Source organism: Sodiomyces alkalinus, assembly GCF_003711515.1.
Source record: "Sodiomyces alkalinus F11 unplaced genomic scaffold SODALscaffold_1, whole genome shotgun sequence".
Classification (NCBI taxonomy): domain Eukaryota; kingdom Fungi; phylum Ascomycota; class Sordariomycetes; order Glomerellales; family Plectosphaerellaceae; genus Sodiomyces; species Sodiomyces alkalinus.
In genome coordinates, this window is record NW_021167079.1 from 5,015,707 (window position 1) to 5,043,108 (window position 27,402).

The 27,402-nt window shown below is 55.5% G+C and overlaps 12 protein-coding genes across 12 annotated transcripts; 5 read left to right on the forward strand and 7 right to left on the reverse strand.

The window, feature by feature from the left end:
- Positions 1-493: 493 nt before the first annotated feature.
- Positions 494-2,779, reverse strand: SODALDRAFT_29069 (hypothetical protein). The gene is made up of 2 exons (XM_028608648.1): positions 871-2,779; positions 494-753 (listed from the first exon to the last, which is right to left on the reverse strand). Exons 1-2 carry the CDS (start codon positions 2,695-2,697, stop codon positions 721-723), a joined length of 1,860 nt encoding a protein of 619 aa, XP_028470839.1. The 5' UTR covers positions 2,698-2,779; the 3' UTR covers positions 494-720.
- On the reverse strand, positions 2,780-3,414 carry SODALDRAFT_29063 (hypothetical protein). Its single transcript, XM_028608647.1, has one exon. The coding sequence runs from the start codon at positions 3,288-3,290 to the stop codon at positions 2,862-2,864; it is 429 nt and encodes a 142-aa protein (XP_028470840.1). The 5' UTR covers positions 3,291-3,414; the 3' UTR covers positions 2,780-2,861.
- A 1,299-nt stretch (positions 3,415-4,713) lies between these two features.
- SODALDRAFT_304817 (electron transfer flavo protein alpha-subunit) lies at positions 4,714-6,129 on the forward strand. Its single transcript, XM_028608988.1, has 2 exons — positions 4,714-4,838; positions 4,917-6,129. The coding sequence occupies exons 1-2, from the start codon at positions 4,773-4,775 to the stop codon at positions 6,066-6,068; spliced, it is 1,218 nt and encodes a 405-aa protein (XP_028470841.1). The 5' UTR covers positions 4,714-4,772; the 3' UTR covers positions 6,069-6,129.
- Positions 6,130-6,182: 53 nt separating this feature from the next.
- Positions 6,183-7,582, reverse strand: SODALDRAFT_375263 (palmitoyl-protein thioesterase; the record flags this gene model as incomplete). The annotated part of the gene is made up of 2 exons (XM_028614740.1): positions 6,183-7,443; positions 7,508-7,582. The coding sequence occupies 2 exons, from the start codon at positions 7,580-7,582 to the stop codon at positions 6,415-6,417; spliced, it is 1,104 nt and encodes a 367-aa protein (XP_028470842.1). The 3' UTR covers positions 6,183-6,414.
- A 561-nt stretch (positions 7,583-8,143) lies between these two features.
- SODALDRAFT_336556 (cyclin-like protein) lies at positions 8,144-9,719 on the forward strand (the record flags this gene model as incomplete). The annotated part of the gene is made up of 3 exons (XM_028612604.1): positions 8,144-8,418; positions 8,509-8,716; positions 8,847-9,719. 3 exons carry the CDS (start codon positions 8,144-8,146, stop codon positions 9,717-9,719), a joined length of 1,356 nt encoding a protein of 451 aa, XP_028470843.1.
- A 574-nt stretch (positions 9,720-10,293) lies between these two features.
- On the reverse strand, positions 10,294-12,283 carry SODALDRAFT_355231 (hypothetical protein; the record flags this gene model as incomplete). The annotated part of the gene is made up of 3 exons (XM_028613797.1): positions 10,294-11,830; positions 11,952-12,109; positions 12,200-12,283. 3 exons carry the CDS (start codon positions 12,281-12,283, stop codon positions 10,294-10,296), a joined length of 1,779 nt encoding a protein of 592 aa, XP_028470844.1.
- Positions 12,284-12,587: 304 nt separating this feature from the next.
- On the reverse strand, positions 12,588-13,451 carry SODALDRAFT_327208 (hypothetical protein). The gene has a single exon (XM_028610367.1). It carries the CDS (start codon positions 13,242-13,244, stop codon positions 12,831-12,833), a length of 414 nt encoding a protein of 137 aa, XP_028470845.1. The 5' UTR covers positions 13,245-13,451; the 3' UTR covers positions 12,588-12,830.
- Positions 13,292-13,950, reverse strand: SODALDRAFT_327209 (hypothetical protein). Its single transcript, XM_028610368.1, has 2 exons — positions 13,560-13,950; positions 13,292-13,451 (listed from the first exon to the last, which is right to left on the reverse strand). Exons 1-2 carry the CDS (start codon positions 13,640-13,642, stop codon positions 13,373-13,375), a joined length of 162 nt encoding a protein of 53 aa, XP_028470846.1. The 5' UTR covers positions 13,643-13,950; the 3' UTR covers positions 13,292-13,372.
- Positions 13,951-15,186: 1,236 nt separating this feature from the next.
- On the forward strand, positions 15,187-16,782 carry SODALDRAFT_327210 (54S ribosomal protein L3). The gene has a single exon (XM_028610369.1). It carries the CDS (start codon positions 15,195-15,197, stop codon positions 16,467-16,469), a length of 1,275 nt encoding a protein of 424 aa, XP_028470847.1. The 5' UTR covers positions 15,187-15,194; the 3' UTR covers positions 16,470-16,782.
- SODALDRAFT_355235 (FabD/lysophospholipase-like protein) lies at positions 16,553-19,922 on the reverse strand (the record flags this gene model as incomplete). Its single annotated transcript, XM_028613798.1, has 4 exons — positions 16,553-16,640; positions 17,010-19,609; positions 19,722-19,801; positions 19,883-19,922. The coding sequence occupies 4 exons, from the start codon at positions 19,920-19,922 to the stop codon at positions 16,553-16,555; spliced, it is 2,808 nt and encodes a 935-aa protein (XP_028470848.1).
- Positions 19,923-20,656: 734 nt separating this feature from the next.
- Positions 20,657-22,945, forward strand: SODALDRAFT_304833 (dimethylaniline monooxygenase; the record flags this gene model as incomplete). Its single annotated transcript, XM_028608989.1, has 7 exons — positions 20,657-20,961; positions 21,049-21,212; positions 21,272-21,302; positions 21,360-21,642; positions 21,694-21,763; positions 21,851-22,064; positions 22,161-22,945. Exons 1-7 carry the CDS (start codon positions 20,799-20,801, stop codon positions 22,943-22,945), a joined length of 1,710 nt encoding a protein of 569 aa, XP_028470849.1. The 5' UTR covers positions 20,657-20,798.
- Positions 22,946-24,372: 1,427 nt separating this feature from the next.
- Positions 24,373-27,229, forward strand: SODALDRAFT_29245 (Septin). The gene is made up of 6 exons (XM_028608693.1): positions 24,373-24,500; positions 24,777-24,827; positions 25,596-25,664; positions 25,728-25,859; positions 25,921-26,387; positions 26,455-27,229. Exons 2-6 carry the CDS (start codon positions 24,824-24,826, stop codon positions 27,094-27,096), a joined length of 1,314 nt encoding a protein of 437 aa, XP_028470850.1. The 5' UTR covers positions 24,373-24,500; positions 24,777-24,823; the 3' UTR covers positions 27,097-27,229.
- Positions 27,230-27,402: the final 173 nt, after the last annotated feature.

The window sequence follows — 27,402 nt, forward strand, 5'->3', positions numbered from 1 at the left end:
ATGAACTTGGGGTAAAATAAAGCAGCCGGCTTCCCGAGGAGATGGGGCGTTTCTGTCATGGCATCATGCCACACTCGTCATAGCAAACGCCGCCAATCCAATACCGAGGGTTTTAGAGTGGACAGACCGAACAGTAAATCAACATTCTTCTTTTCCACACCCCCATTGATCATCCGGGGATCACTAGAACCAGAACCGTCCGATCCTGTGCCCCTGTCCTACCTACCCCCGTACAAGCCCAAAGACACCAATACTGATCAAAGGTGACGAGAAAAAGGGGATTTACATACAGCCTCACCATGGCGCCATCCCGAGCCAGGGCCGACGTTAGACCTCACTCTCTCTAAAAAACGAATAAAAAGACAAAAACCCTCCCAGGCATTCATGGAAAAGGCTGTGACGCTTTCATGAGCCGGAAATATCCCCCACCCCCCCATAAAAACAAAGGTAAAAGCGCAGGCAAGAGGGAAAGATAAAATATCAAGACGCCTTGCGCTATGCAGCTGCGTGACCAAGGGGAAAAGGGGGAAACGGCGTAGTTATATATATATACTCGACGAGGATGAACCAACAAGTGGGGGTTATGTCCTGGGTATAGACACGACGAGAACGGTCAAGTCTCGTCATAATACAGGGTAGGGTGAAGAGGAAGAAGAGCACAAAGAAATGTTGGACGACGACAGGCTGCTGGGAGAAAAGACAAGTTTGCCTTGACAGGCATCAAGGGGTCTTGGGACGCTTCCAGTAGTATTGCTGTGACGGTCGCGTGTTAGCCTAAACTGGTCCTTCTCAATTGGTGTGTCGGGGCGTCGGGGCTGCTGGAGGCCAAGGTAAAAAAAGATGGCAGAAAAGACGGGACGCCCAACGAACCTTGTGTTGCTTCCGACAGGCCCGGAGACTCGGCTTCCGCAGTCCGTCCGTAACGGCCAAACGGCGCTGCTCGTCCTCGTCCGCCTCGGGGACGTAGTAAAACTCGCTCTCGAGCGGCTGGCCCGCCGCGTCCTTGCCCTGGCGGGTGATGATGCCGGTGCAGGCCGTGGCCTCGAGGATGGCCTGCAGCTGGCGTTTGTCCAAGCCCCGTCGCTCCTCCGCAGGCAGGTTGCCGAGGATGGCGGAAAGGGGCGTGGACGAGAGGCGCGAGAAGGCCAGCTGGTTGACCACGTGGTTGCGGATGGCAGGCACGTCGACGTTATCCTTATCCTCCAGGGAGGACAATAGCGATGACAATCCGGAGCCCGACTCGTCCTTCTCCTCCTCCTCCTCCTCCGCCTCCTTCTTCACCGTGGCATACATGGCATACCCTTCTTCCTCCTGTGTTGCTTCCACCTTATTCTTCTTCTGCGGGGATAGGGCTTCCCGGATGGCGGCGAGGCTGCGGGAGGATGCCTTGGCGTTGGCCTGGTGCTGGTGGGCGGAAAAGATGGGGCCACGGGACCGCGGCTTCGTGGGAGACAGGGCGGGGTTCCCGGGCGAGCTGGCCGTGATGGAAGCGAGCCGGTTGGAGAGGTTGGCGCCGAACGGGCCAAACGAATGCACAATGGGATCGTTCTCCTCGTCCGGATACTCGTTCTCGTCTTCCTCATCTTCCGGCTCGCTGAGGTCCGACGAAAACGAGTTGGTCACCTCGGTCATGAAGCTCTGACCCACATCCCCCGACGTCGTCTCGCCGCCATGAGCCGGTGCCCCTTCGGCCGGGCTCGGGTCTTCGAAGATGAGAATCTCGTCACTGCCATCCCCGGGAAGGAGGGAGGCGATGCGCTGGGAAGAGGCGAGGTTGATCACGCCAGGTGTCGGGGACTCGGGGCTCTTGATGCGCGAGGCACGTCGTAGGGGGCTCGACTGCAGGCCCAGTCCCACTCCCATGCTGTTGCTGCTGCTGCTGCTGCCACCTGCTGCTGCTGCTGCTGCTGCTTCTGCACGGCCGCCGCGGACCTGCGAGCGCGGGGAGTCGTCCCACGACGAGTCGGACATGTTGCCGCCGTGCACGTCTCGGAGCCCCTTCTTGGGCCACTGGATCATGACGCGAGCATCGTGGACGTCGACCATGATTTCCGTGCCTTCCGTCTCGGACGTGAACGAGTCGCCCTTGAGCAACTCCCACGTGCGGCCTTGGCAATGGAGCTTCAGACCATTCCAGCCATGACAGACGATCTCGACCTTGTTAGGCTCGAGGGGCCTCGAAGCGGGGATATAACGCGCCTTGACGTGTACGCGGGAGACGAGTCGGTTCCCGGAGAGCTGATAATGGGAGGAATTGCTGGAGCGGCCCATCAGGAGCGTCTCGCCGTTCTCGTTCAGTTCGATGGTGGGCACGGACGCGAGCGGGGCACGCTCCGAGAGGCCGTGCCGTGCCTGCGACAACGTGCCATCCCGATGTTGTTGGTGGTGTTGTGACTGCGATGCAGCGAGACCGAGACCGAGACCCAGACCGAGACCCAGACCGAGACTGAGACCGACGCGCGGAGGAGACGAGGAAAGGATGCCGGTGCTCGATGTCGGAACCGGAGTCGGATACTTGAGATACGCGCCAGAGGAGCCGACGGAGCCGGGTCGGGCCTGTCGCTTAAGAGGTCGAGGGTAGCTCGGCGACGAACTGAGAGGTTCAAAGGGAGGTAAGAGGCTGGGAGCGGGACGCTTGGTGCCCGCGGTCGGCAGAGTCGGTTCTTGCGTCTTGGCGGGGGGTGAGGAGTCCATCATGAACGCGACTGAGGCATATCAGGTTGGGGACAAGTCGACCTTGGTTCTTGAGTCTTGGAGTGTTTCAATGTCACGTTCACAGGTATGTCCCCCGTTGATGCTTCTCGATTGTGCTGTAATACAGCGAAAGGGAAGTCGTGGAGAAGATCTAGAGACGTCAGGATTCACGTGTCTCGGGTCCTATCGCGTCCGAACTTCCTTCTTGGACCTGCACTTCCTATCCCTGTGGGCAAATTGTGTGGGTATAGGTATGGTATGTGGTATGTCGGTGGACGATGGAGAGAGGGAAAAGGTGAAGAGGATGCGATGTCTGCTTGATAGTTGCTCCAACTCAGAAGGAAGGAATGCAGAAAAAGAAAAAAAGAAAAAGTTAATTCTTCAAGGAAACGGTCGCAGTTGCAGGCCGGGTTAGAAGAGGCCAAGGGCAGGAAAAAAAGGTAGGCTTGGGATTTGTGGCCTTTTTGATCGAGGGCCGGAGCGGGGGGGACGGGGAAGTGCGAAGCGTGTTCTGGTGGTTTAACGCGGGCGCATCGCGTTGGCGTTGGCGTTGGGCGGATCCCGACACGCTCCTTCAAGTTTGCTGGAGGTACCATTTGTGCAGGGGGTCACTTGTGCTACGGTACCTGCACCTCGCTATCGGGAGCCACAAATCTGCGCTGTAGCACCCAAGTCTTCAGCGGCTACGGGGCACTGATCCCCTGAGAGGACGCGTCGTAGTGGACTGCATTACAGGGGGAGGTGCGGAAGGTCTAAGGTACCTCACGGTCCCGGTCCGCTTATGACGTCGAGTTCCTTCCTTTAAGCATTCGTCTCACTTCGTCTCCCAACAGTCGGCCAGGAAATGAGCCTCGATTTTTGGCGACTTATACCTTCCTTTTCCTATCCTTTTCAATTGACTCCCGTCCCCTTCATATTCATTATTTTACATTTCTCTCGTCAATGCGATATTCGCTCGGCTCTTCCTATTCAATTGATGCATTGCACATTCAGTGAGTGCAGTGCCGTCCTCCAGCCTCCTCGAATTTCACGTCTCCACCATCACGCTTCTCAACGATGTGTGTCCTACCAGTGACCAGTGACCAGTGCTCAGACCAGGCCGAGCCGAAATGAAAAAGCCTTGTTTTACTCCGTATTCCGGAGAGATTACAAGGACACATGCACAGAGTAAAGCCGACTAGCCCCCTATATTCCCCTATTCGTAATTTGCAGTACGGACTACGAATATACGACGTACGGAGTAGTAATACGTAGCTACCCCTGCATCATGGTTATCGCATTGATCTCGGCACATGCACTCCGACTGGTCGTCATCTTCATATGGTGTCGTGGCTGGTTAGATTGGGCCAGCAATCCGAGACCAAAACGACGGCTCCCTTTCCATTGCCTTAGGAAACGATCTCTGCCAGGGCTTTGGGATACCGAAATGCCTCTTACACCCTCGTTGATGAAGCGATGAAGCGACCTGTACGCTACGAGAAAGAGAAGCATGTTAATGTTCCGAGATTCTTGGATCTCTTTAGAACGGACCATCCCCGCCGCCAGATAGCCAAGCGTTAAAAGGCCTCGGTGAATGCCAACTAATACTTCTGTCTGCGTTGGATAAGGGTGGCTGGATAGAGAGATTGGTAGCACCATGGACATGGTCACCGAGGACAATTGGTATTTATATGTAACTTTCATAATGAAAGTTGTCCTATTGAACAACAATCAAGCTGGCTTTCCCTCGTTTAACAACCATATGCATTGTGTTATGACCAGCAATTCAGATGAAAGAAAAGAGGCGGAAAAACATGGAGGAAGAAACATGGAGGAAGAAACATACCGAGGTGAGTTCACCGAGATCAAGACCGGTCGGAGTGGTGGCCCATGTATCAGACCCACTATCGGCCCCCGGCACGCCGATCCACCGACTCCAACGGGGCCAGCTCTGGTCGCGGGTTTGTAGACCGCTCGAAATGTGGGTCTGGGTTCCCAAAAAAATTCTGGACGACACTCTTTTCACACTCTCAATCGCAACAAATACATACTCCCCACCACCATTGGAAAGCTTACAACAGGTATTTCCAACCACAATCATGTCGCCTTCTAATGAGATTGTCACGAGGTCACAGACCGCAGTGGCTACCGTCTCACCAGAGCAGGTTCGTTAAAAAAAAAAATCCATTTCGTCCGTTTCTGCAGGCGCACATGCACTGACCTGTTTGTTGCAACTCTCATAGACCCTCAAGGCATGCAAAGCTCTGCTCGCCCACATCCACAAGACCACAAAGGCCAAGACCTCCGACCCCAGCAAGAAGAATTTGCTCCAAGAAGATGACGAGGCCGTCGCCGAGACGCCCATCTGGCTGAATCTCACCACGAAGCGCCACATCGCCGACTCCAACCGCCTCAAGCCCGGCAAGATCCGCCTCCCGCATTCCCTGAACGACGACGAAAACACCACCATCTGCCTCATCACCGCCGACCCGCAAAGGGCGTACAAAGACGTCGTCGCCTCGCCCGAGTTCCCCGAGGCCCTGCGCAAGCGCATCACCCGCGTCATCGACTACTCCCACCTCAAGGCCAAGTTCAGCCAGTACGAGGCCCAGCGGAAGCTCTTCTCCGAGCACGACGTCTTCCTCGGCGACGACCGCGTCATCAACCGCCTCCCCAAGGTTCTGGGCAAGACGTTTTACAGAACCACCACCAAGCGGCCCATCCCCGTGGTCTTCCAGTCCAAGGCCGCCAAGCCGGACGCCAAGAAGGGGAACGACAATAAGTCGGCCAGGGGCAGGGGCAGCAACGGCGCGAACGGCCAGGGGCAGCTCAATGCCGGCTCCGCGGGAACCATCGCCGCCGAGGTCGAGCGGGCCCTCAGCTCTGCCCTCGTCCACCTGACGCCGTCCCCCAACACGAGCATCCGCGTCGGCGTCGCCCGGTTTTCGCCCGAGGAGCTCGCCGCCAACGTCGAGGCCGTGGTCGCCGGCCTCGTGGAGAAGTGGGTGCCGCAGAAGTGGAAGAACGTCAAGAGCATCTACGTCAAGGGCCCCGAGACGGCGGCGCTGCCCGTCTGGCTGACGGAGGAGCTGTGGCTCGAGGAGAAGGACGTCGTCGCAGAGCTTCCCGAGCAGGACAAGAAGGCGATCAAGGAGAAGCCTAACATTGGGAAGAAGCGCAAGGCCCCCGAGGCCGTGACGGAGGAGAAGCAGGGCGAGGAGGGAGCGGCCGGTACTGGTACGCCTGCGAAGAAGGCGAAGAAGGAAAAGAAGGAGAAGAAGGAGAAGGCTGCACTGCCGACGAGTAACGACGAGGAACTCGATAAGCAGATTGCCGAGCGCAAGACGAAGCTGAAGAAGCAGAAGGCGAAGGCCAAGGCAGCGCTCGAAGACTAGGGTTCCTGTTTCGGTTGAAAAGGGGCAAAAGAAAAAAAAAAGGAAAGAGTGGGGGGGGGGGCAGTACCGGGTGGGGGATGCTTGTCTGTACATTCATTCCATGCATGACAGGAAGGGCGGCGTACGGCGTTCATTGTCTATTTTTAGTCGACAGGAACTTTGAACACTTAGACCAGCCTCCACCCGTAGGGATGCCGGGGCGTAGACAACAAGAATTCCCAGTTTCAATCGTCGCGGTGACTACTCGCTATGGATTTTTCCGTGGCGCTACCGGCTCTACTGATGTCGGCTAAGCTAGGATGAAGAGATGAAGGGATGAAGGGATGAAGAGAAAGAAAGAAAAGTGTCAGAAAATCACAATCTGCAGCTCCTCAAATACCAACCCATCCGCCGCCCCCTCCTTCTCGACGGCGAACTTCTTGCCGGCAGGGCCAAGAAATTCCGCAAAAGTGCTGTTCAGGACCTCCTCGCCAATCTGCATGTGATCTCCGGGGATCTGCCTAAACCTCAAGCCGCCCTTGCGGTCCAGGGCCCGCAGGCCGAGCCAATCCTCGCGATACAACTGCCTGGCGCGGAGCGGCACGACCTCCGTCCCATTGACCTCCTCGAACCAGGCGGTCTCCTTGGGAATCACGGTCGTGTCGTCCTCAAACATGTACATGACGAAGTTCTCCAGACGAGCCATGTTCGCCGCGTACGTGGCGTTCTTCTCCTCCCGCTCGTTGTTGATGTCGGCCAGGAAGTTGGAGTTCTCGAGGTAGCGCGGGAACTGGTCCGGGGACGGGTCGCGGAAGTACTGGGCGGGCACGAGACGGGCCTGGACGAAAGAAGACCAGGTGTTGAAGCGCAGGAGCGCCATGGCGCCGTGGCAGAGGAAGTCGCGGTCGGCGCAGGCGCGGAAGCGCACGATGCCGTTGTGCTGCGAGCCGAAGGTCATGAGGGACCGCACGGGGGGGCGGTTGCACCGCTCGATGTAGCCGCGGAGGAATTGCCCGCCTTGCGAGAAGCCGATGGCGTCGATGGCGGGTGCCGTGGAGAGGATCGGGTGCGCGGCGAGTTCGGCGCAGACGGTCTCGAGCTGGGTGGTTACGTTCCCGATGAAGGTGGCCGAGCGGTCTGCGTTGGCGTCGTCGCCTAGCTGGATCGTGTGCACGAAGATGCCTGGGTGCTGGGCTTCGGCGAGGGAGGCGACGTATTGCATCCCTTCGCTGTTGTAGGTGTCGCCGAGGCCGTGCCAGATGACGAGGGGGAGCGGGGTGTCGTCCTCTTCCTGGTCTGGTGTGGGGGCGGCGGTGACTAGGGGTCTGAGGGCCAGGAGACCCCAGGTGAGGAAGTGCTTCATCTTTTTGGGAGTTTCGCGGATGGACGATAGGGGCTTTGTTGTAGGTGTTTAGCGAGAGACATGGTGGAAGAGAACGTCGGCAAGGGAGTTATCTGACGACAAGGCTGGTCAGGTGGTGGCGGATCAGCAAGCTCCAGGGGAGGGTTAATCTTATCTGGGTGAGGCAGATCATTGGCTACAAGTTCGGAACCGGTGTAATGTATTCCGGCGACGTTCGAGCCACTGCTACACGTGACTCCGCATTTAGAGGAATCCCTACGAAGTACGTACCCAAGAGAGCTCGATCACGACTTTGAATAGCTTCACTTTCACCCCAGTCTATCCGTACTCTTAAGCCCTACAACCACTTTGCCACAACCGAGCCGGCGTCACTGGCATTTGCGCAGTCACTTATGTTTCCATACAGCTCGTGAGATGATTATGAGCTACGGTTCCCTTTTGCAAATCGACGTCTCTGCTCACAGTTCCTGCTTCCATATATAAGTCTCGAGTCGTCACATCAGCCTGTACCGGCCTTCACGGCCTTCACGGCCTTTTCCGATCGCTTGAGGCTGTGCCTATACCACAATCGTACTTCTGGTGCTTCTCTCGTACTTCGGTTAACTCGCGGGACATGGCTTGAAACCTCACTTCGTCCCTTACCTCTAGCGCAACTGGAGAAGCCGTCGCTTGAACTGACAATATCGTCTGGGTATCGTTTGGTCATCCAGCCAAGTACGCCTACCTAACTAAGATGGCTCCCACCGGCCCTCGGTCCCATGCGTCATCGCGCGATCCTATCGACGAACCCATCCAACAACCACCCATCCCCGACGGCGTCGTGCCTCTGGACCATTCCGATCCTGCCAGGGGACCACACCCTGGCCATGTCCAAGTAGCCTGCCAATTCACTTTGGAACAGAAGCTGCGCCGCATGCTCAAAGAGCAGTCCTACGACCCGGCGCGGGAGGATACCTACCGGCTCCAGGGCGTTCAACTGATCGATAACGTCCGCGAGAGCCTTCACTTGTGAGTTGCCGCTTGCTCCGGTTGTTCTTCGCTGCCTCGTCTCCGTCGGACTGAACGAGGCTAACGAACCCCGACTTTGGCCCTCCCTAGACCCATTCGCACCTTCGATACTGCCTGCTTCTACTACCACCTCTTCCGACTCTGCCATAGGGACGTAGAGTACAACTACCAGGACGCCGCCCTGGCATCACTCTTTCTGGCCTGCAAGGTGGAGGATACCATCAAGAAGTCTAAGGAGATATTGTGTGCTGCTTACAACATAAAAAATGCCGATTATCCCACGACCCAAGACGACAAGGTAATCCCTTTTTTCTTTTTTTTTTCTTTTTTCTTCTTCTATTCTTCTTTTCTCTCGCTGGACTGGTCGAGGTCTCTTATCCTGCTACCGTCATGCCCTGCTTTGCAACCTTGGCGCTAACTTGGTCCAGATGTTTGAGGGTCCGGCGCGGATCATTACAGGCCTGGAGCGTCTCATTTTAGAGACCATTGGTTTCGATTTTCGCAGCCGTTACGTTCAAAAATACTTAGTCAAAGCTACCCGAGTGATACTGGGTTCCCAGGCACCCAAGGACTTCTTCGCTCTCACCTACCATATCAGTATCGACCTTCACAAGACCTTCGCCCCTATCAAGCATGCAACATGGACCATGGCCCTGGCCGTGATCGAGATGGCGGCCCGCGTCACCGGAACCTATGTGGAGGAGGTCCGACGCGTCCGGCCATCCGACTGGCACACGAGTCGCGAGGACATCCTCGAGGCGCTTTTCGATCTTCTTGATCTTTACACCCATCACACCAAGGCGACCAGGCTCGGGTCCAAACACGAGCTGAACAGGTTCATCCAAATCCGAATTGATCTCAATAAGGAGATGGAATCCAGCTATGAGCAGAAGGAACCTAAGATCATCCCTTACTCTTGCGATGCCTGCGAAATGGAGCCACCGCCAACGGGCTTTACCTTGGCCGTGACGCCGAGTCTCACGCCGAGCTTCACCCCGGGCGTCACTCCCGGTTCCGCCACATCCCCTGCTACCGCGGGTTCCGGGAGCAATCCCGCCGTCCGGCGCAGCACGCGCGGCGCCGAGGGCACGATGCGCTTCGTCTTCGACAAGGAGCAGGCACAGAAGGAGCAGGATGCGGTCAATTCGTACCTGCACGAGGACTACGAGGATGTGGAGATTGACGTGATCGAAAAGGTCCCCGAGCCCGAGCGTCGGAACAATAAGGATAGGGGCGACGGATGGAACCCGCATCCTTATCCGCGGAACCGAGATCGCAGGAAGGGGAATCGACGTCGCTAGGCCCGCCGCTAATCCTTCGACGACTCTGCTCTCGCCTCAGTTCTGGGGTATTGTGTGTGGTCTAGATGGTGTTCTAACGGGGTTTCCAAAAGGCGGTGCGTATCAAAAAAATATATCTTCTCCGGCGTTCAAAAGGGCAATGATACCCAGGGGCTCGCTAGATGTTTAGTTGCTCAGCATAGCATGAGATAGCAGGCATGAATGGCATGACGGGCAGAAGGCATGAGTAGGGAGCAAAAGCGAGATCTGTGTACGATGACCCAGAGCAGAAAGCTAGGGGTTTGCGAAGTTGTTATATATCCTGGACGACGCAGTTTTCCCTCCCTACAGGCACTCACCTTACATGGTGAACCAACCTACGCATTATCCGACTTGCAACAGACCTCCGGCCCTGCGATCTTACGACACGGTGTTGCATGTTAATTACATTGCAATCTATATCTCAGTGGTATCAACCATACGATTACATGAACTATAACAAAACAGAAACAATGCTTTCCAAGGTCCCCGGCCCAGATCTATACTATACCTACGAGCCTCGATGTCCCCTTACCCCCCTCCCCCCCCTGACTTTTCACAGCACAGCACGAAAATTCCACGAGTTGATATCTCCGACAAATCCTTCAGCCGGACCGCTCAACCGGTCCGAGGTCTGACGACGCGAAGCATCATCTTTGAAAGTGAACAAACCCCAAATCTTGATGAAAAGATGCACCAAGCCGAACACGAAATGGTGAGGGAGGTAAAGGAGGTCGCGCGGGTAACGGGCAAAGTGAGACGAAAAACGAAGGTACTTGAACAACACCATCACAGCGCAAAGCGCCAGAAACCGGCCCCGAGACCAGTGCGTCGTCGTCGTCCCGTTCTGCACGTCCACGTACCGGCAGAGCAGCCCGCCGCGCGCGAAGGTCCACAGCAGCGCCCAGTCCCACGCCAGGGGCAGCTCGAGAAACGCCGTCAGGACAGACAGAAGGTACGACTCGGGTCTCCGGAACAGGAGGCTCGGACAGCACAGCGCGGCGAGGGCGGCGCGGACGGAGCGTCTCGCGTCGCGGAGGAGCATGTCGCCCAGGATAGGCATGGTGACGACTGCCGGGATGACTTCGACGACGGGGTCTTGGCTGAGGGGCAGGAAGGTGGATTGGAAGACCAGTTTCGCGCCTCGCCTCTTGACGGCCTCGCGCGCGAGGAACGTCTCGATGTCGATGTCGTCGGCTTCATCCTGGGAGGGCCTCTTCCCCTCACGATATGACCCCCAGACGCCCGAGAGGGGCCTTTCCGTGTCGCGGAGCCGGGCCTGGATGGCCTCGTCGTCTAGAAAGGCGGTGCGGTACGCCGTAGTGCGTCCGGAGGGGGCAGGCAGGAACGAGGTGACGAGACTGTAGCCGCCTTCGCGACCACTAGATGCCTCGCGCAGATCGTGGGCGCGCCGAATGAAACACATGCAGGCCAGAAAGTTTACGGCCGAGGCGAAGGTCCAACTCCCCTCGCCGACTCTACGGAGACGCTTCTCGATATCGACCACGACGACTTTGTCGTCTTCCTGGAAAGGGGCCAGGAGCCACGGGACGACGGTGAGGGGCCAGGAGACGGAGTCGTCGGCGAGGACGGTGATGTGGGTGGCTACCTTGCGCACGGCGTGGGCGATGCGCACTCTCTCACTGGTGTCCGCGGTTGCCGCGAGGCCGATGCGGATATTCGGGTACGCGTGGCGGTAGGCTTCCAGGACGCGCTGGGTCTGGACGGCGATGGGACCCTGGACGGTCACGACCAGGACGGCGTAGGGGCGGCATTGGAGGATGCTGACAATGGACTCGGCAAAGGAGTCGCTTCCCGGGTTGGTGGTCGGAAGGATGACGGTAACGTCTCTTTGGGTGTAGCGTCCGTTTCTGCTTCTTGGAAGGATTTGTCTGTAACTTTGACCGGCGCGGTTGGGGTTGTTAATCCGGGTGTAGCGCAGGATGAGGATGAGGAGGAAGAGGATCGTGTAGCCTTCTGGTGTCAGGGCTTTGATCTCGGACCATAGATAGGTAAAGGTGTGAAGCAGGGTATTGTCCATCTTGATGACGACCTCCTGGTCAGGCGTTAATCGAAGCAAGTGTGCCAAAGTGCTGGAGAGTCAAGGGAGTGGTGTCTGTAGGAAGAAGATGGATAGACTACTGTCAGCTTCGTCAGACGATATTCCTGGTCCAGATCACGATTCGTGTGTCTGATATCGATATCAATTTTCACCGGACCATTGGGACGACGCTTCGAGTTATACAACATGCGTCAAAGGAGTGATGGGAGACGCCCCTTGACCGAGTATCCCGGACGAGGACAAAGCCGATTGCATTCCCGCAACAAAAGGTGGCACCAAATTTGGATATAGAGCTAAGGAGAGCCAAGTTCTGCGCAAGTCGGACAAGAAGCCTTGGTGCTCAGGTAACTGTAACCCAAGTCGAAGGCCTTTGTCCGCATATGCTAGTATCGATACGAACATGTCTTTGACTACTAGTGGTACTTGAGCGTGGTAGAGTGCAATCTTGACGCCAGATGAGATGACCCTGAACAAGAGGGTTCATTATCATGAACGTGGTTCTTTATCTAAACAAAGATGCCAAAGTCCTGAGCTCCTTTGTCCAGCCTTTCCTTTGTATTGTTCTAAACTGAGCACAATGATCATACTCTAGAAGGACAAGAAAAAGGGCCTTTGTTAGATTATCTTGTTTCTTGAGTCTGGCCGTCTTCTTCTTCTTCCCTTCTTCTTCCTTTCTTTTTTCTTCTCCTTTTTCTTTCCTCTTTTTGTTTCTTCCCCCCCCCCCGTCAAGGGTCGGAACAAAAGTAGACAAAGCACAGGGCAAACACACAAAAAAAAAAAAGAAGAAGAAAGAGGCCGGGAAAACGGGCGTCTCAAAGAAACAGGGGATATGGTTAAGAAAGCCAAGGTAAACATGTAAGCCAAAGACTTGGGAACATACTATCGACTTATGCGCATCGGAGGCAATCTTTCAAGAAAACTTCTCTAGTACATCGAGGACTGAAACACGTTTCTTCATAATTTCGGCCTGGAGGCATCGCCAGAAAGGCTCTCCAACTCCTTCCTTGCCTCGAGGTCTCGTGTTGCCACGGTCAGAGCCGGCGCATTTCCTTCTTGCGGGCTGCGCCAGTTCGACGTGGGAGCTCGACACGCCCCACGCTGACGCTGACGCCGACCGGTCCTTCGGCAACAGGGCTCTCTTCGTAATGAACAATACAGCATCCCATGAGAGTCGAAACGGCACAGGGCCCCCGTACTCCCGTGTCGCCTGGGTTCATAGGCAGGACGTCGAGGCAGTCTCCTGTCGCATAGGAAGCGCCAGCGGGGAGTCGGATCGCGAGCTGCCGCTTCAAGGAAAGGTCAAGATTCCTAGGTGTCATATGATTATTGCCCGGACTTGAGCAGAACAGGTGCCGGGCGCCGAGATACTTCCGTCTATTTCTTGAAGGACGTGTGGAGAAAAGTGTCAGAGGTAAAGCAATACCCGCATCTCCCAGCGGAGACATCTTGAGTCCCATCCTTCAAGAGTTGCACGATAACCAAAATTTTGTTCCGGTGTGTTCAAGACTCGTCCATTCCAACTCTAACGAGATATATGTACAGTTTCCCCAGATGCTCTGTAGGGCGGGGGATTCTAGGAGCTCTTCTGGCTCTCCTCTGCTGCCTTCTTTGCTGCCTGCTCCCGGTCGTACTCGATCAACTGCTTCGACCAGCTGCAATGTCCACGTTAGTTCTCGAAGATCGGGTGACACGTCGCCGTTAAACCACCCGACGACGGGGAATGGGAAGGAAGGAATCCATAGGCGTGACAAAGGACGTACTATCTGCTGGGGAAGAACGAGCCCTCCTTTGGCATGACGTATCTATGCTCCCTCTCGGCGCTGAGCTTCCACACGCCGGCCATGATGCCGAACATGACGAGACCCGCGATGGCCGTGTTCTTCTTCCAGTTGGCCGGTTGCGCGTACCAACCACCGGCCGGCGACCAGACGTGCTTCGGATACCTAGAGAGACCGAGGCGTTAGAGAACTGTGGTGGGCTTTGCAGCATTGCTCGGAGTAAGGGGAACGGGCGTCGTCGGAAGGAGGCGTCGTCGCATCGGCAGCATGACTTGGGAGTCGAGGGAAATGAGCACTTACGGGACTCTCGGACCGCCACCCTACAAAGCCCGTTAGCATAAGATCTGATGATAACACTCAATTCACACGTACCATCTTGAATGTGGACAAAAGGGGCGTATTCGGGAAGTTGGGGAAGGGCAATGGTTGCTGTATCGCGGTATCAGAGAAATTGAGACGCAGCTTCAACGACGTTTCGTTGATTTGGAGGGCCAGGCTACTGATTCCACCCAAGCCGAGGTCACGTGCGGTCACTGGTCCTTGGGCTACCTGACAGGTACTTACGAAGTATTACCTAATACACGGTCCAAAATTGCACTTCCATCAACGTCTCATATAGGTCACTTTCAGAGAGCTACGGATAGTTGACTCAAGGACTTTAAGAACACGTCTATTCTGAGGCAAGGCGAATCCCACGGACCTTTCCCTTAACTCGGAAAGTGTGATGTTACTGATTTCGGATGAGATGAGTTACATCGAGTTACTGTGTCAAGAGAACAACAACCAATTCATCAGAGGGAGAAAGTGGAGATATACGACGAGGAATACCTTTAGCGAGAACATCATCAAGTAGACAACTCAATGGAAGCAGTATTCTCTGATTGGGATACCAGAATGACAATGAAAGAAAAAAAGTTTGGCCGAATCCGCGATTCGAACGCCTGGCAATTGTTAGAATTGTATTCCAACAACCCTCGTATGGGTTGGCGTTTGAACTTACGGGACCACCTGCACCCGAAGCAGGTATCATACCACTAGACCAATTCGGCAATTGGCGGATGCTGACTGTTAACATTTTCCGCCGAAACCATGGCCTATATGCATCGGCAATGTAAAGCGTGTGACTTCTCAGGTTCCGTTATCCGCTCTCGGTGTTATTTTCACTAAAAGTGATACTCTTACGGCGTACGATACCGGGCCCTACTGATAATTACAGCATGCTGCATGTCTCTCCGAAGGCAAAGCCTTACCGTAAGTACACCCGAACCTTTCGTCTTGTATCGCAAGGCGTACAGTACAAAAACGCGGCATGTACGGAGTAACTTCGTACCTTTGAATGTACTTCGCAAGTACTTCGTATGGGGTACAACTTGGCAATGCCCGGACCGGAACAACTCCTTCCCGCTATTACCACCCCATTGGCTGCTCTCTTGGCTGCAGATGGTCCCTGCACCCTCACACGACTCGCCCTGGGACTTTCGGGAAACTTTTTCGTGACGAGAGACCGAAGCAAAGACGAGGACGAGGAGCCGCCATATCCTCGCCATCACCCTGTGCTACCCTCCTTTTCTCTTGTCCTTCCTCTCTTCTCCTCTAATTCTTCAATTGTCCCCACAGATGAAGAGATTACGGACATCAAGATGCTCAGGGCAATTGCTCTCGGCCCAGACAAGAGCTTCCTCTTCGTGCACGAAACCGATATCTCTCTCCTTGCATAGGGCAACTCCGGCAGCGACAACACATCTCCGACCATCCGTACGGTCACAATCGACAGTCGCTCCCGCGTTTGAAGATGCCGTACCCGCGGCCGGAGAATACCATGCCGACCCATTCGAAAGCGAGCCGCCCTACCCTTCCCCCCTCCCCGAACGCGCCCTCTCCTCGCCCAAGCTAGCCGCCCTCCACGCCCGTCTCTCCCTCCCCTCCAAGCTCCCTCTTCAGACTCTGACCCGGTGCCTGGTCGACCCTTCTGCCGACCCGAACCCGCACTTCAACAACGCCAACCTCGCCCTCGTCGGCTCCTCCCTCCTCAGCTACCTCACCTCGGAGCGCTTGGTAGTCTCGTACCCTCGCCTCCCCATGGCCGTCCTGTTCGAAGCCATGCGCGCCTACGCCGGCCCCGCCGCTCTCGCAAACGTCGCCCGCTCCTGGGGCATCGACCAGGCCGCCGCCCCCGGTCCCGAAGTCGACCCGGGCCTGCTCCAGTTCTCCCTCGACCCCGCCGCCGGCGTCCGCCACACCCGCTGGGGCTACGTCCGCAAGGAGGCCGCCCACCTCGACAAGTTCCGCTGGCGCCGCGGCCTGAGCTCCCGCACCGTCCTCGACGACGAGTTCGGCGACACCGTGCACAAGCCGAACCCGAACCCCCGCGAGCAGGAAGACCTCGCCGCCGACCCGCAGCGCGCCGCCGACCTCGCCGCCGCCGAGCGCCAGTCCCTGCGCGACGAGGCCCACGCCGCCGTCGTCCGCGCCGTCGTAGGCGCCCTGTACATCCACGCGGGGCGCGACGCCGCCCACGCCTTCGTCCGCGCCCACATCCTGAGCCGCCACGTCGACCTCGAGCGCCTCTTCAGCTTCAAGCTCCCCACGCGGGAACTCGCCATGCTCTGCGCCCGCGAAGGCTTCGAACCCCCCGTCGCCCGCCTTCTGAGCGAGACGGGTCGCCGCAGTCGCACCCCCGTCTTCGTGGTCGGTATCTACAGCGGCCGCGACCTCCTTGGCGAGGGCACCGGTGCCAGCCTCGACTTTGCCCGCCAGAAGGCCTGCATGAACGCTCTGAAGGCTTGGTATCTCTACAGCCCTGGCCAGAACGTCCGCGTGCCGAGCGATATGCTGAGCGAGGGTGCGAAGAAGTGGGAGCCCGTGTATGTTGACATTGGAGAGGTTATCTAAGTTGGGGGGTTTTTTCTTTCTTACCTTCTTTTGCCTTTTCTCGTCAACAACACGACATGGAGAGAATCGCGTCCTGGGAAAAGTTACAAAATGGAACCGCATGTAGGAGGCTCTATGGTGGATGATTGATGTACACCATTCTGGAAAGCCGGCATCTGCATCCCCCTTGCCCTGGTTGAACGGGCAGTGTACAATTTTTTATTTTTTATTTTTTGTTTGTGAAGAAGAGAATCTTCGTTATCTTGTGCCATTAGGGGGAAATGGTGCCCGCCAGTCAGTATAGAATCTGTGTAACCAATAGTGAACCACTGTGCAATAATTTCTTCGTCTCTTCGCAAATGTACGTCTACTTCTTGGCATTGTTGTGCCTGTGCTTCACTCTATTGGGGGGGGGGGGGGTATCTACCAATATCTCTCCCTGCTCGCTCTCCATCCGCGTTCTCCGCCCACATAATGAAACGCCTCCCACTGACTTCTTAGCTGAAGTGATCACCTTCTCCTAACCGAGTCCCCACCCCCCGCCTCACACGGTTCTGATACCTTTCCTTCCGGGCCGCCTCCTCCCTCTCTTCCCTCGCCTTTTTCTTGCGTAGGTACACCGCCCTCAACGTCTCGCGAATCTGCCCTCGACCGGCGTCGTAATTGGCCCTCGCCAGCTCGACGACCTGGTCGACTTGCTCTGGCGTGTACACGAAGTTCCATGTCGACAGGAAATCCGTGGTCCCGGGGTTGATGCCCGGGACGCGGGAAGGGTTGGCCAAGAGGGGGAGATACACGACGGCTAAGCCAGCATCGGGGCGGGAGAGCTCCGTTGCCGCTTCATCATCCGTGAGGGCTCTGGAAGGCGGAGGAGGCGACTCGGTTGTACTCTCTTGCATCGTGCCGACCCAGACGGTGCAGTAGCCTAGATCTCCCGAGCCGGGCTTGCCGGGACTGAATTTGTTTGCTTCAGACGACTCGGCGGACTGGGAAGCAGCGCTTTTACCGTTGTTCTTGTTCTGGGAGTCCTGTGCCTTCTCCGCGGCTTTCTGGTGCTGCTTCGCTTCTTGCAACTTGACGTGTGCTTCCGCTGTCGTGGCAGCCTCAGCTTCTTCGAGCTGTTTCACGTGTTGTGCGGGAGTCTCGTCCGGTTTGGGCCAGCCGATGCCAATGGGCCAACCCTTGATTTTTCGCTGGCAGGCGTAACCGTCGGCCACGGCTAGCCAGTTGTCCGTCTTGATGTCCGCCGATGCGTCAAACGCGATGAGAACATCGACGTTCCGTCCGGGCCGCAGAAGCGGATAGATGGGCAGGTTATTGCTCATACCAGCATCCATAAGTTCCAGATATTCCCGGTCGTAAATGGATGGCGGCACCGTTGGCGGCAGTTTCCCGTGCATGCCGTGGGCAAAGTTGGCGACGGTTCCCGGGTCAATTGGGTGCACCTTGCTGAGGTCATTGTAGTACCGTCCCGAGATGACTCCGTCGAGGGTTCCAAATCCCGTGATAGACCGAACGAGAGGCCGAATTTCGCGGTAATAGTGGCTTAGAGTGGCGCAAAAGGCAGAGCCGAAGACGCCCATCAGAAAGGGCATGCGGATCTCCGGTAAATGAAAGCCTTTCTCCGGGCTGACGTCCACACCCTTGTAGAACTTCCGCCCCATGGCCCAGGTGGGGATGCCGGCCCCGAACTCCTCGCAAAACAGCTCGTAAGGAGTGACCTCAAACCATTGGAACCACGCCTCTTTCTGTCCTTCCTTTTTGGCCGATTCATCCGAAGCCGGACGCCCCGCATTGTCTAGTCCGGGAATCTCATGCCGCACGGCGGTATAGATAGGTAGCGGGTTCTGGCCGTACTGAATATGCTCGCGTTGGCTGCTCAACTTGAAGTCTCGACTGCAGACGCCTAGCTCGCCTCTAGGAACCAGATAACGGGCGGCAAGTAGCAAGCCGTAGATGTCAACCAGGCCAAATGTGGCGCGAGGGTCACCTCGTAGCTTCTCGACGAGTCCACTTAGGAGGTATTTGTTGGTAGGGGCGGAGATGAGGGAATGGAACGCAACCGGGGGGTAGGCGATGTGGATATTGGAACGGGACTTGATATGTTCGACCACACGGGGGAGACTCCGCCGGCCGATGGTGGAGAAGTAAAGCGCCTGAAGCCAGCAGAAGCCAGAGACACCGGCGGTGTAAGTCACACAGTCGAATAGGCCATCCTCGTCGGCAGCGAGCAGAGAGCCCGAGCCGGCAACCAGTGCGCGTAGGCCTCCGCCGGAGCCGCACGTAGCAATGACAGGTACATCGTCAGGGTGAATATCGTGTTCATCGATGCCGAGGAAACGGGCCAGGGCAGCTCGAGTGACCTTCTTACGACGGGCGAGGAACTCCTTCTCCTCGTCGCAGAGTTGGTTCGACACGCGGACAGAGGCGGAGTGTCGGATTTCGGGGTGTATGAAGGGATCGTGTGCTTCGTTCCAAATCTCGTCGGCGAGAGAGCCAGGAGCCATGGACATCTCGCGCTGCAGCTTTCGGACGTATCCCGGGATCATCTTGGACCACTCGGGAAGGATCGAGTCGACGATCTTGTCGGACAAGGCAGACCACTCGATGGTGGCGGCGTCGGAAAAGGTTTCAAAAGCCGACGCGAAATGAGACCACGCAGCAGAGGTGCCATTTCTGTCTCTGGGTTCGTCGTCCTTGTCCTCATCGCAAACCGGCTTCCCGTCTTCAACCCGTTTTGCTGTTTCTGACAGCCGGTTAAATTCTTCGGTGGGATAAAGCCACCATGTGAAAAGGCCTGCGAAGGCGATAGCCGCAGGGATGGAAGAGGTGAACTTACGGTCGGGGGAGCGTGGTTTCTGGGAAGCACCGGTGAAGAGATGACGGCGCTGGCTTCGCGACGTCCTCCAACGCCCGTGCGGCACCCGACGAGCCATCGAATCAAGGTATAAGCATGTTGCCCATGGCCGCAGCAAGTGGGACGATGAGAGCGCCTGGACGTGTCTCATGGTGTCTGTGGTGGCGGGATGCGAGAGGAACAGGAACCAAGGAGTTGAAACATGACAAGCCGTGTGGCGTGCCACCGGCGGTAGTTGATAGTGATTGTGTAGGAGTGCTTGTTGATAGAATGGTGTAGAATGGTACCGGTGCCTGGTTGTTGTCTGTGACGTTGATGCTCCCAGCAAGCTATATACCGTAAGGTACGAAGGAAGCTGCTGTTGTATCCGTAAAATGTGTTTTCGTTTCAGGAAGCTAGGAAGCACCACGCAGAACCCAGAACGTCTGAATCATGCTCTCATTTTTGATTAGGTCTTGACGCCCGGTACGCGGTGTTGTGCTCCCCTGGTAGTTGACTGAGGGGCGAGAACGTTGTCGAGATTCACGGGGAATGTGTGTTGACATTTCCGTTTCTACCTTAGTCGCGAGTCCCTCACAGGAAGGAAACCTCTGGGCTGTTCGGAACAGGTGTGACATCATTGAAGCCCGGTCCAAAATAGGAAAAGCGGATTGCTAATAAGGTACTTGATAGTACACGGAACTCATGCAAAGACATAAGTATCATCTTAACTGCTACCGCCCGCTTCCGGACGCTATGGTGAAATGGCTCTAATTGGTCAATGGCTGCGGTCTCTTTCGTTAGTCTCATATCTCAGAGGGTTCATTTTTTTAGTGAATATTGTATAATTGCATTAGGTTCCCACCCCCCTTTCCGAATTCACAGTTGACCGTCTAACCTTCATCACCAGAATCGGCAACCTCGAAAACCTGAGCACACGGTCAGAATCAAGCAACGCGTCAAGACCATGGATAATATGAATACGAAGCATTACCTCATAATCATGGACTTGTATTGATCCAATGTCATTATTAGGCCTGTTTTCATTAATTCTTCACTCGATTGCATTGAGTCTGGCACAACTCGAGGCAACCCAGTCAGTAAATGTTGCCGTCTCTGGAGTCTGGTCTGGCTCCATTCATGAGAAGTCTGCATCGCTTGGGGTTATATTCTCTTTATTGTGGGAGCACATATACAAGGATTACCTTCATATGTAAGGGTAGTTTCGGAGCCGGAGCCAGGGAGTTGGGCCCCTTTTTCTTCTTTTGGCTAGGGTGCCGCCTTGATATTGTTCTGAAATCCCGATGCCATTGTTCTACCCATAATGTCCTCCTGCCTGCGTATCTAGATGTTGCACGCTGCCAACCATCACCCCTACTGGATGCTACCCTCGGATACGGGTGGCTCGAAGATCACCATGCAGCGCAGCCACTCCGATCTCCAATCGGCTCATAGAACTGATCCCTTATAACTCGAAGCAAGTCGCCTAGATTCTGGTCTCTCGTCTCTACATCATGAACCAGCGAGAAATGTTCTGGAGGTCTTCACGTTCTGCTTCCTGGGTCCCCATCTCGTTCAATCCGCGGGCATTTGACTGGCAAGCTTCCGAAATGGGCCGCCCCTTGCTTCCTCAAGGCGTTCAACCCGCCACCGTTAAGGTCGCTGTCATCGGCGCAGGTAATAGCGATACCACTCCCCTCCCCCTCCCCCTCCCCCTCCCCCTCTGGAACCATGCTTGAGTTACTGACGCAGTTAATGGACGAGCAGGCCCAGCAGGGTTATCTTCGCTTAAGGAGCTCCGGGAGGTGGGGTTTGACGTGACAGTGTACGAGAGACGGTCTGATGTTGGCGGCATCTTCACCGTCTCGGGTGACCCGACAGTTACGTCGGCCACCGACTGGACGAGATCTCAGCTCAGCAAATATATTGTAAACAACGCCCATCTGAACGTTTGTGGACGTGGGATGGCTAATACCGCAGATACCAGTCACCCATGTCTGATTTCCCTTTCCCGGACGGTAGGGCATGCATTCTTTCTATCTGGTTAGGGGAGACATCGACTGACCATTGTCTAGAGACTTCACTTTATGTATCCTCCAGGGAATGGTCTGAATATTATCGTCAGTATGCGAGACACTTCAAATTATACGTCCATATTAGATTCGACATGGTCGTGAAGGTTATCACTCGGGATCATGATAATGCGAAATGGCTCGTTTACCTCGAGGGCCAAACAGACCCCGAGCCGTTTGACAAAGTAGTCTTCGCTTCAGGCTCGGAGGCCAAAGCCATAAGGCCTGTGATTGAAGGACTCGATGTGTTCGAGGGCCAATTCTTGCATGGCCAAGCATACAAGAGGTACGAAAACTCCATGCCGCATCCAATAATTCGAGTCTAATCGTCGTTCAGTCCCGTAGACTTCAAGGACGAGAATGTCGTCGTACTTGGAATGGGCAATTCTGCTGCCGATACCGCGTCTGTAAGTCTCCCACCAGCTGCTCCCTGTGACCGAGAAGGCTATACCTGTGACTTGTTTGGGCTCTTACCCGCTGTATCACTACCTTAGGAGCTCACCGGTCACGCTTCCAACGTCTACCTGTCCCACAGGCGAGGCGCGAGAATCGTCCCGCGGAGTAACGAAGATGGACCCATGGACACCTTTTTCTCTTGGAAAAAGCTCCGGCTCGGTTTTTGGGCAGAACACTACGTACCAGGCCTTTTCCAGCTCATCGTCGACGGCCTGATACAACGTCGCGCCATCCAAAGTCGCGATGCCGAAAGTGACAGAAGTGACAGCGGCAGCGGCAGCGGAACTGTTGAAACCGACCCTGGGTCCACTAAGCCGGACCACGCGGAATGCGAAACCAGAAGTGCAGTCTCTGACCGGAGCATCGAAGGAGACGGAGGCCACCTCATATGCAGCGACCATCTCGTGCCTCTCGTGCAGCAAGGCAAGATCCAATCGGTCCGTGGGATCCGGCGATTCACAGGTCCCCGGTCCCTAGAGTTGGACGACGGTTCCGTTTTGGAAGAGATAGATGCCGTTATCGCGTGCACGGGGTACCGCCCCGACTTCTCCCTGTTGCCGGACCTCACCTTCACGCAGCTCGGCGACGATCTGCCCCCCTTTCCGGACCTGTTCCAGAACATCTTCCCCCCGGCTTACGGCGACTCGCTGGCGTGCCTGAATTACGGCATCGTCACCGAAAGCGCGGCCCCTTTCCGCGAGTTGCAGGCTATGGCGGTGGCGCAGGTGTGGGCGGGCAGGTCGCCGCTCCCACCGCGGGAGGCCATGGAGCGCCAGGTCGATGATTACCAGCAATGGCTCGGCTGGCGGATGCGGGTTTTAACCGGCACGTATTTCGGCAAGGGCAGGATGTACCCATGGATGAAGTTTCTGCACCGGACAGCCGGCACGGGCATGTATGAGCATATGAGCTGGGGTTGGCGCGGCTGGTGGTTTTGGTTACGGGAGAGACGGGTGTGCGGAATGATGGGTTGGGGTGTCTATTCGCCACATATGTACCGGCTTTTCGAGACAGGCAAACGGAGTGCTTGGCCCGGGGCGCGAGACGCGATCATTCGGGTCAATGAGGAACGGGAAAGGGCGTTCCCTAGGAACAAGAAACATGACAAGAAGCAGGCGAAGAACAAGGTATAAGAGAGGCTGCGAGAGACGACGGTGTCAGTTGGACGAAGATTTTCCTTTGTATCCAATTTCCCGGTTCAGTGCGAGAGAACATACTTTCTTTAGAGTGTTTTTTTTTGTTATATACTTCTCGCATTGATCAAATAGGATCGAGTGTTGTTCAACTCACTCGAGTTTTTTTGGTTTGTTCCTCTTGGAGTCTTGTCTCCCACCGGTTCACACCGAGGCACACCGAGCTGTATGCCGAAGGAATGGGCAGGGTTGAGAGCCCGTCCACGGGTCGCCCATCATGACGGGGTCCGCCCCCCCTTTTTTCAATTTCTTTTTTCAAGCCCGTGATGAAGACGATGTTGACAAGTGAGCTGGGCTTACATACTATCCGCAGTGATTTGGCATTCTTGCCTATTCCTGCTGTTTTCGCCATTGACTTCTTCAGCGTCAGTTAGGGCTTTGCTTGCCAGACCTACAGAATCGGGGAGACATGTGGTGTTTTCCCGGCTTTCAGGGGTTCCTGTAGACAAGTCTCGTGCGTTGTGATGCAAGCTGGCGCATCACAATTACGATGTACCGAGCAACCTCGTCCCAACACCCGGCATAAGGTACGGTGTTTTGTGTGTGTGTGTGTGTGTGTGTGTGTGTGTGTGTGTGTGTGTGTGTACAACCTCACACTCCGTATTCCGTATCCGTACAGAGTAGCGGAGTCAAACGGATGTCACTGACCTTGATGCTTTGTCTGTCAAAGTGCGAAGTAGGGAGACATCAACCAGTCGTGTGTACGGATACCTATCCGTAGTGTACACGAGCTTGCTTGCTCCCCAGTCTTCACAGCCGAGCAATTGGTCTCATTTGGACATGCGAGAAACCTGACCAATCAAAAGCGTTCTCTGGGGAGCACGACCCGGCCATCATCCCAGTGTTTCCCCTGTCCTGGGTCAAGCAAATGAGTGCTAGTCCTCATTAGGATTAGTCCTTTAAAGTACCCCTTTTTACCATTTACGAGGCGCGGGACTTGGGAGATAGATGTGGGGAAAAAAGAAAAAGAACGAAAAAAAGACAAGAGAAAAAAAAGGAAAACAAAATGGAAAGGAGCAAAAAGGACAGAGCGAGAAAGGGACTGCTTAATAAGACGGACAGTTGGCAAGGGGAAGCTGGCAGGAAGTCCCCCCCCGTCCCTGAAACAGAGTCGCACCGCACAGTTCAGCACCAATCTTATTGAATCTTTTCCAGGTGTCCACTTATTAGGTTGCTGGCTAAGGCGACCCATCTCTCTCCTAGATCCTAACTAAATTATTTTTCGTGCCTATTCTATCGACCCAACCCGTCACCCGTCACCCTTCTCCCGTTCCAATTCATCACCTTCGTCGTCTCTACTTGACGTCTCTTAATTCTAACTTCCCAGCCTTGGGACTTCAGAACGCTCGCTCGTCTACTGATTTTTATTCTTTTCTTTTTCTCGTCGGCTCACTTACACTGCACCCTCAGGCAGATAATCTTACTTGCTAACCCCCTGGGTTTGTCCATCGTTGCGACATCTCTCAATACGCGACTAGTCGTCATCTCTTCTTCGGTATGTTTTCATCAATGTTTCTCATCGGGGCTATGTCAATGCCCACGGCAAGGCCCTAGGTCAAAGAAGGCACGTTGCGTCGAGACCTCCTCGTCGTGGTGCCTTGGCCTTGGCCGTATTCGTGCCTTCTGCCATCTCAGCGGATTCGATTGCCCCTTTCCCTTTCCCTATTCTGCTCTTCCCACTGGCTTCAATTCCCCCCCTTATTCAAGTTGGCTTACCCTTCTCTGACTCTGGTCCATCGTACTTGCTAACCGTCACCGTCACTCTTCCTAGACACTGCCATTTCTCATCCGACCTCCGATCCTTCGTCCTTTTGGAAAATGGGTAAGCTACGATATCATATCCCGTCAAACCTCATGCAACACAGTGAGCACAGGGAAGGCAAGAGGATTCTGCGCTGGCTGCCATTCATCCGTGACGCGTACTACAATCCCTCTGGGTCTCTAGCCAATGCTCTGGCATCTTCTCTGAGTATATCACGGCATTTGACAGACAAGGAACGACGCACGCGTTATTCGCATACACGAGAAGCTTTCCGGAGAGAAGAAAACGCGTCAATTCAGTTCCCGAACGCGTGGCTGTCGTGCTGCATCTGCAGAGGTTCTTGGTCATGGCTGGATACGTCAAGCGAATGTCAGAGCTTTTACCTCGATCAAAACAACGACAGCGATGCCTCGACCACTCAACAGGATGCCATTTCGATGTATTTCTCCCCAAGGTCCAGCAGTCTGCCGCACCGGAAGGATGTCGGAGCCTATCCTCTCGCAGTTCATGCCCTAGTACACTCCAAAAGCATGCTGAGCCCATGAAGGCATCGTACCTTAATGGACCTCAACAACCAACGGCCGAAGAGTTCTTCCGTAATACAGTGGATGCCCTATCCTATGCGACTTCATCTGGATCTGCCTCACCTGCCACGCCGGAGAATGTGGCCCGTATTCCGACCATTATCGTGGATTCTCCCGGACGGACCCCGTGCTAACCATTTTGACAATCGTCGGCGCAAGCTCCTCTTGCCTTCCCAAGCCACTGTCATATCATGAGACGTTTTACTTACCCATGCTGGCGGCCGCTAACTGGTCCCGTGCTTAGATTCCGCCGACGCTTCTCCCGCTGGCTCCCCCCCGCCTCAGGCGCTCGCCGTGGCCCCTACCCCGCCGAGTGCGTTGTCTATCCGCTCCTCAACGACCGAGCCGGTTGAACTGTGCTGACCTCAATTGATAGCTGCGTCGTCTACTGACCTGCGGAACATTGTCCGCCGCAAACTAACCGGGTACGTTGGTTTTGCCAACCTTCCCAACCAGTGGCACCGCAAGAGCGTCCGCAAGGGCTTCAACTTCAATGTCATGGTCGTCGGTGAGTTTGCTACATCCCGCAACATATTGCTATGGTTGCCTGTATCTGACCCGGATTCTAGGTGAATCCGGCCTTGGCAAGTCGACCCTCGTCAATACGCTCTTCAACACTTCGCTGTACCCCCCTAAGGAGCGCAAGGGCCCTAGCCTCGACATTGTTCCGAAGACCGTCTCTATTCAGTCTATCAGCGCTGATATCGAGGAGGCTGGTGTCCGCCTGCGTCTGACCGTCGTCGACACTCCCGGCTTCGGTGATTTTGTTAACAACGACGAGTCGTGGCGCCCTATCGTCGACAACATTGAACAGCGCTACGATGCCTATCTCGACGCCGAGAACAAGGTCAACCGGATGAACATTGTCGACAATCGTATCCACGCCTGCGTGTTTTTCATTCAGCCTACTGGCCACTCCCTCAAGCCTCTGGACATCGAGGTTATGCGTCGCCTTCACACCAAGGTCAACCTGATCCCCGTCATTGCCAAGGCTGATACCCTTACCGACGAGGAGATTAGCAGCTTCAAGGCTCGGGTATGTCATTGATGGTGATTCGCGTTTTGTGACCTACCATTTAGTAACTGATATCCTTCCCCCGCAGATTTTGGCCGACATCAAGTACCATGGTATTCAGATCTTTGAGGGTCCGCGGTACGAGCTGGACGACGAAGAGACCATTGCCGAGAACAACGAGATCATGTCTAAGGTCCCCTTCGCTGTTGTCGGTGCTGGTAACGAGGTCACCACGCCCGATGGCCGCAAGGTCCGCGGTCGTGCCTACCCCTGGGGCATCATCGAGGTCGACAATGAGGAACACTGCGACTTTGTCAAGCTGCGCCAGATGCTTATCCGCACCCACATGGAGGAGCTCAAGGAGCACACCAACAACATCCTGTACGAGAACTACCGTACCGACAAGCTGATCGCCATGGGCGTGTCTCAGGACCCCAGCGTCTTCAAGGAGGTCAACCCTGCCGTCAAGCAGGAGGAGGAGCGTGCCCTCCACGAGCAGAAGCTTGCCAAGATGGAGGCCGAGATGAAGATGGTGTTCCAGCAGAAGGTGACCGAGAAGGAGAGCAAGCTCAAGCAGAGCGAAGAAGAGCTATACGCCCGCCATCGCGAGATGAAGGAGCAGCTAGAACGCCAACGGATGGACCTCGAGGAGAAGAAGCAGCGCATCGAAAGCGGTCGGCCCATGGATGGCAAGGAGGGCAAGAAGCGGGGAGGCTTCTCACTCCGTTGAGGGATTATCGGCACCTCTTTGGCGACGGCCGATGGCTCCTAGCCCGATTTGCCTTTCTTTTTCTACGACCATGTTTGAGTACCCCATGATGCCCATACACTTACAGCTCAACGCGTTTCTTTGTTTTTATTATTATTATCTTTTTCATTTTCACCAGCTTCTGGACCCTTCGCCTCTAATCATATCCTCTCTCCACTCGGCAGCCTACGTTGAATCAAAACTACCAAGCGAGATTTGAGCTTCTGGGAAGCTAATCTCGGACGGCTCATGGAGTTTGAGAAACCAAAAACGATGTTAAGGTCGGGC

Excerpts from the sequence above, each read along its gene's own strand:
- SODALDRAFT_29245 (XM_028608693.1), top strand. Across the intron at positions 25,860-25,920 it reads CTTCAATGTCATGGTCGTCG|GTGAATCCGGCCTTGGCAAG; the intron begins GTGAGTTTGCTA and ends CCCGGATTCTAG. Across the intron at positions 26,388-26,454 it reads TTAGCAGCTTCAAGGCTCGG|ATTTTGGCCGACATCAAGTA; the intron begins GTATGTCATTGA and ends CTTCCCCCGCAG.
- SODALDRAFT_327208 (XM_028610367.1), bottom strand. The coding sequence starts at position 13,244 with ATGTCTCCGCTGGGAGATGCGGGTATTGCTTTACCTCTGACACTTTTC.
- SODALDRAFT_327209 (XM_028610368.1), bottom strand. The coding sequence starts at position 13,642 with ATGGCCGGCGTGTGGAAGCTCAGCGCCGAGAGGGAGCATAGATACGTC. Across the intron at positions 13,452-13,559 it reads TCGTTCTTCCCCAGCAGATA|CTGGTCGAAGCAGTTGATCG; the intron begins GTACGTCCTTTG and ends TGGACATTGCAG.
- SODALDRAFT_304817 (XM_028608988.1), top strand. The coding sequence starts at position 4,773 with ATGTCGCCTTCTAATGAGATTGTCACGAGGTCACAGACCGCAGTGGCT. Across the intron at positions 4,839-4,916 it reads CTACCGTCTCACCAGAGCAG|ACCCTCAAGGCATGCAAAGC; the intron begins GTTCGTTAAAAA and ends CAACTCTCATAG.
- SODALDRAFT_29063 (XM_028608647.1), bottom strand. The coding sequence starts at position 3,290 with ATGGTACCTCCAGCAAACTTGAAGGAGCGTGTCGGGATCCGCCCAACG.
- SODALDRAFT_29069 (XM_028608648.1), bottom strand. The coding sequence starts at position 2,697 with ATGATGGACTCCTCACCCCCCGCCAAGACGCAAGAACCGACTCTGCCG. Across the intron at positions 754-870 it reads CCTGTCGGAAGCAACACAAG|CAATACTACTGGAAGCGTCC; the intron begins GTTCGTTGGGCG and ends CGACCGTCACAG.
- SODALDRAFT_327210 (XM_028610369.1), top strand. The coding sequence starts at position 15,195 with ATGAAGAGATTACGGACATCAAGATGCTCAGGGCAATTGCTCTCGGCC.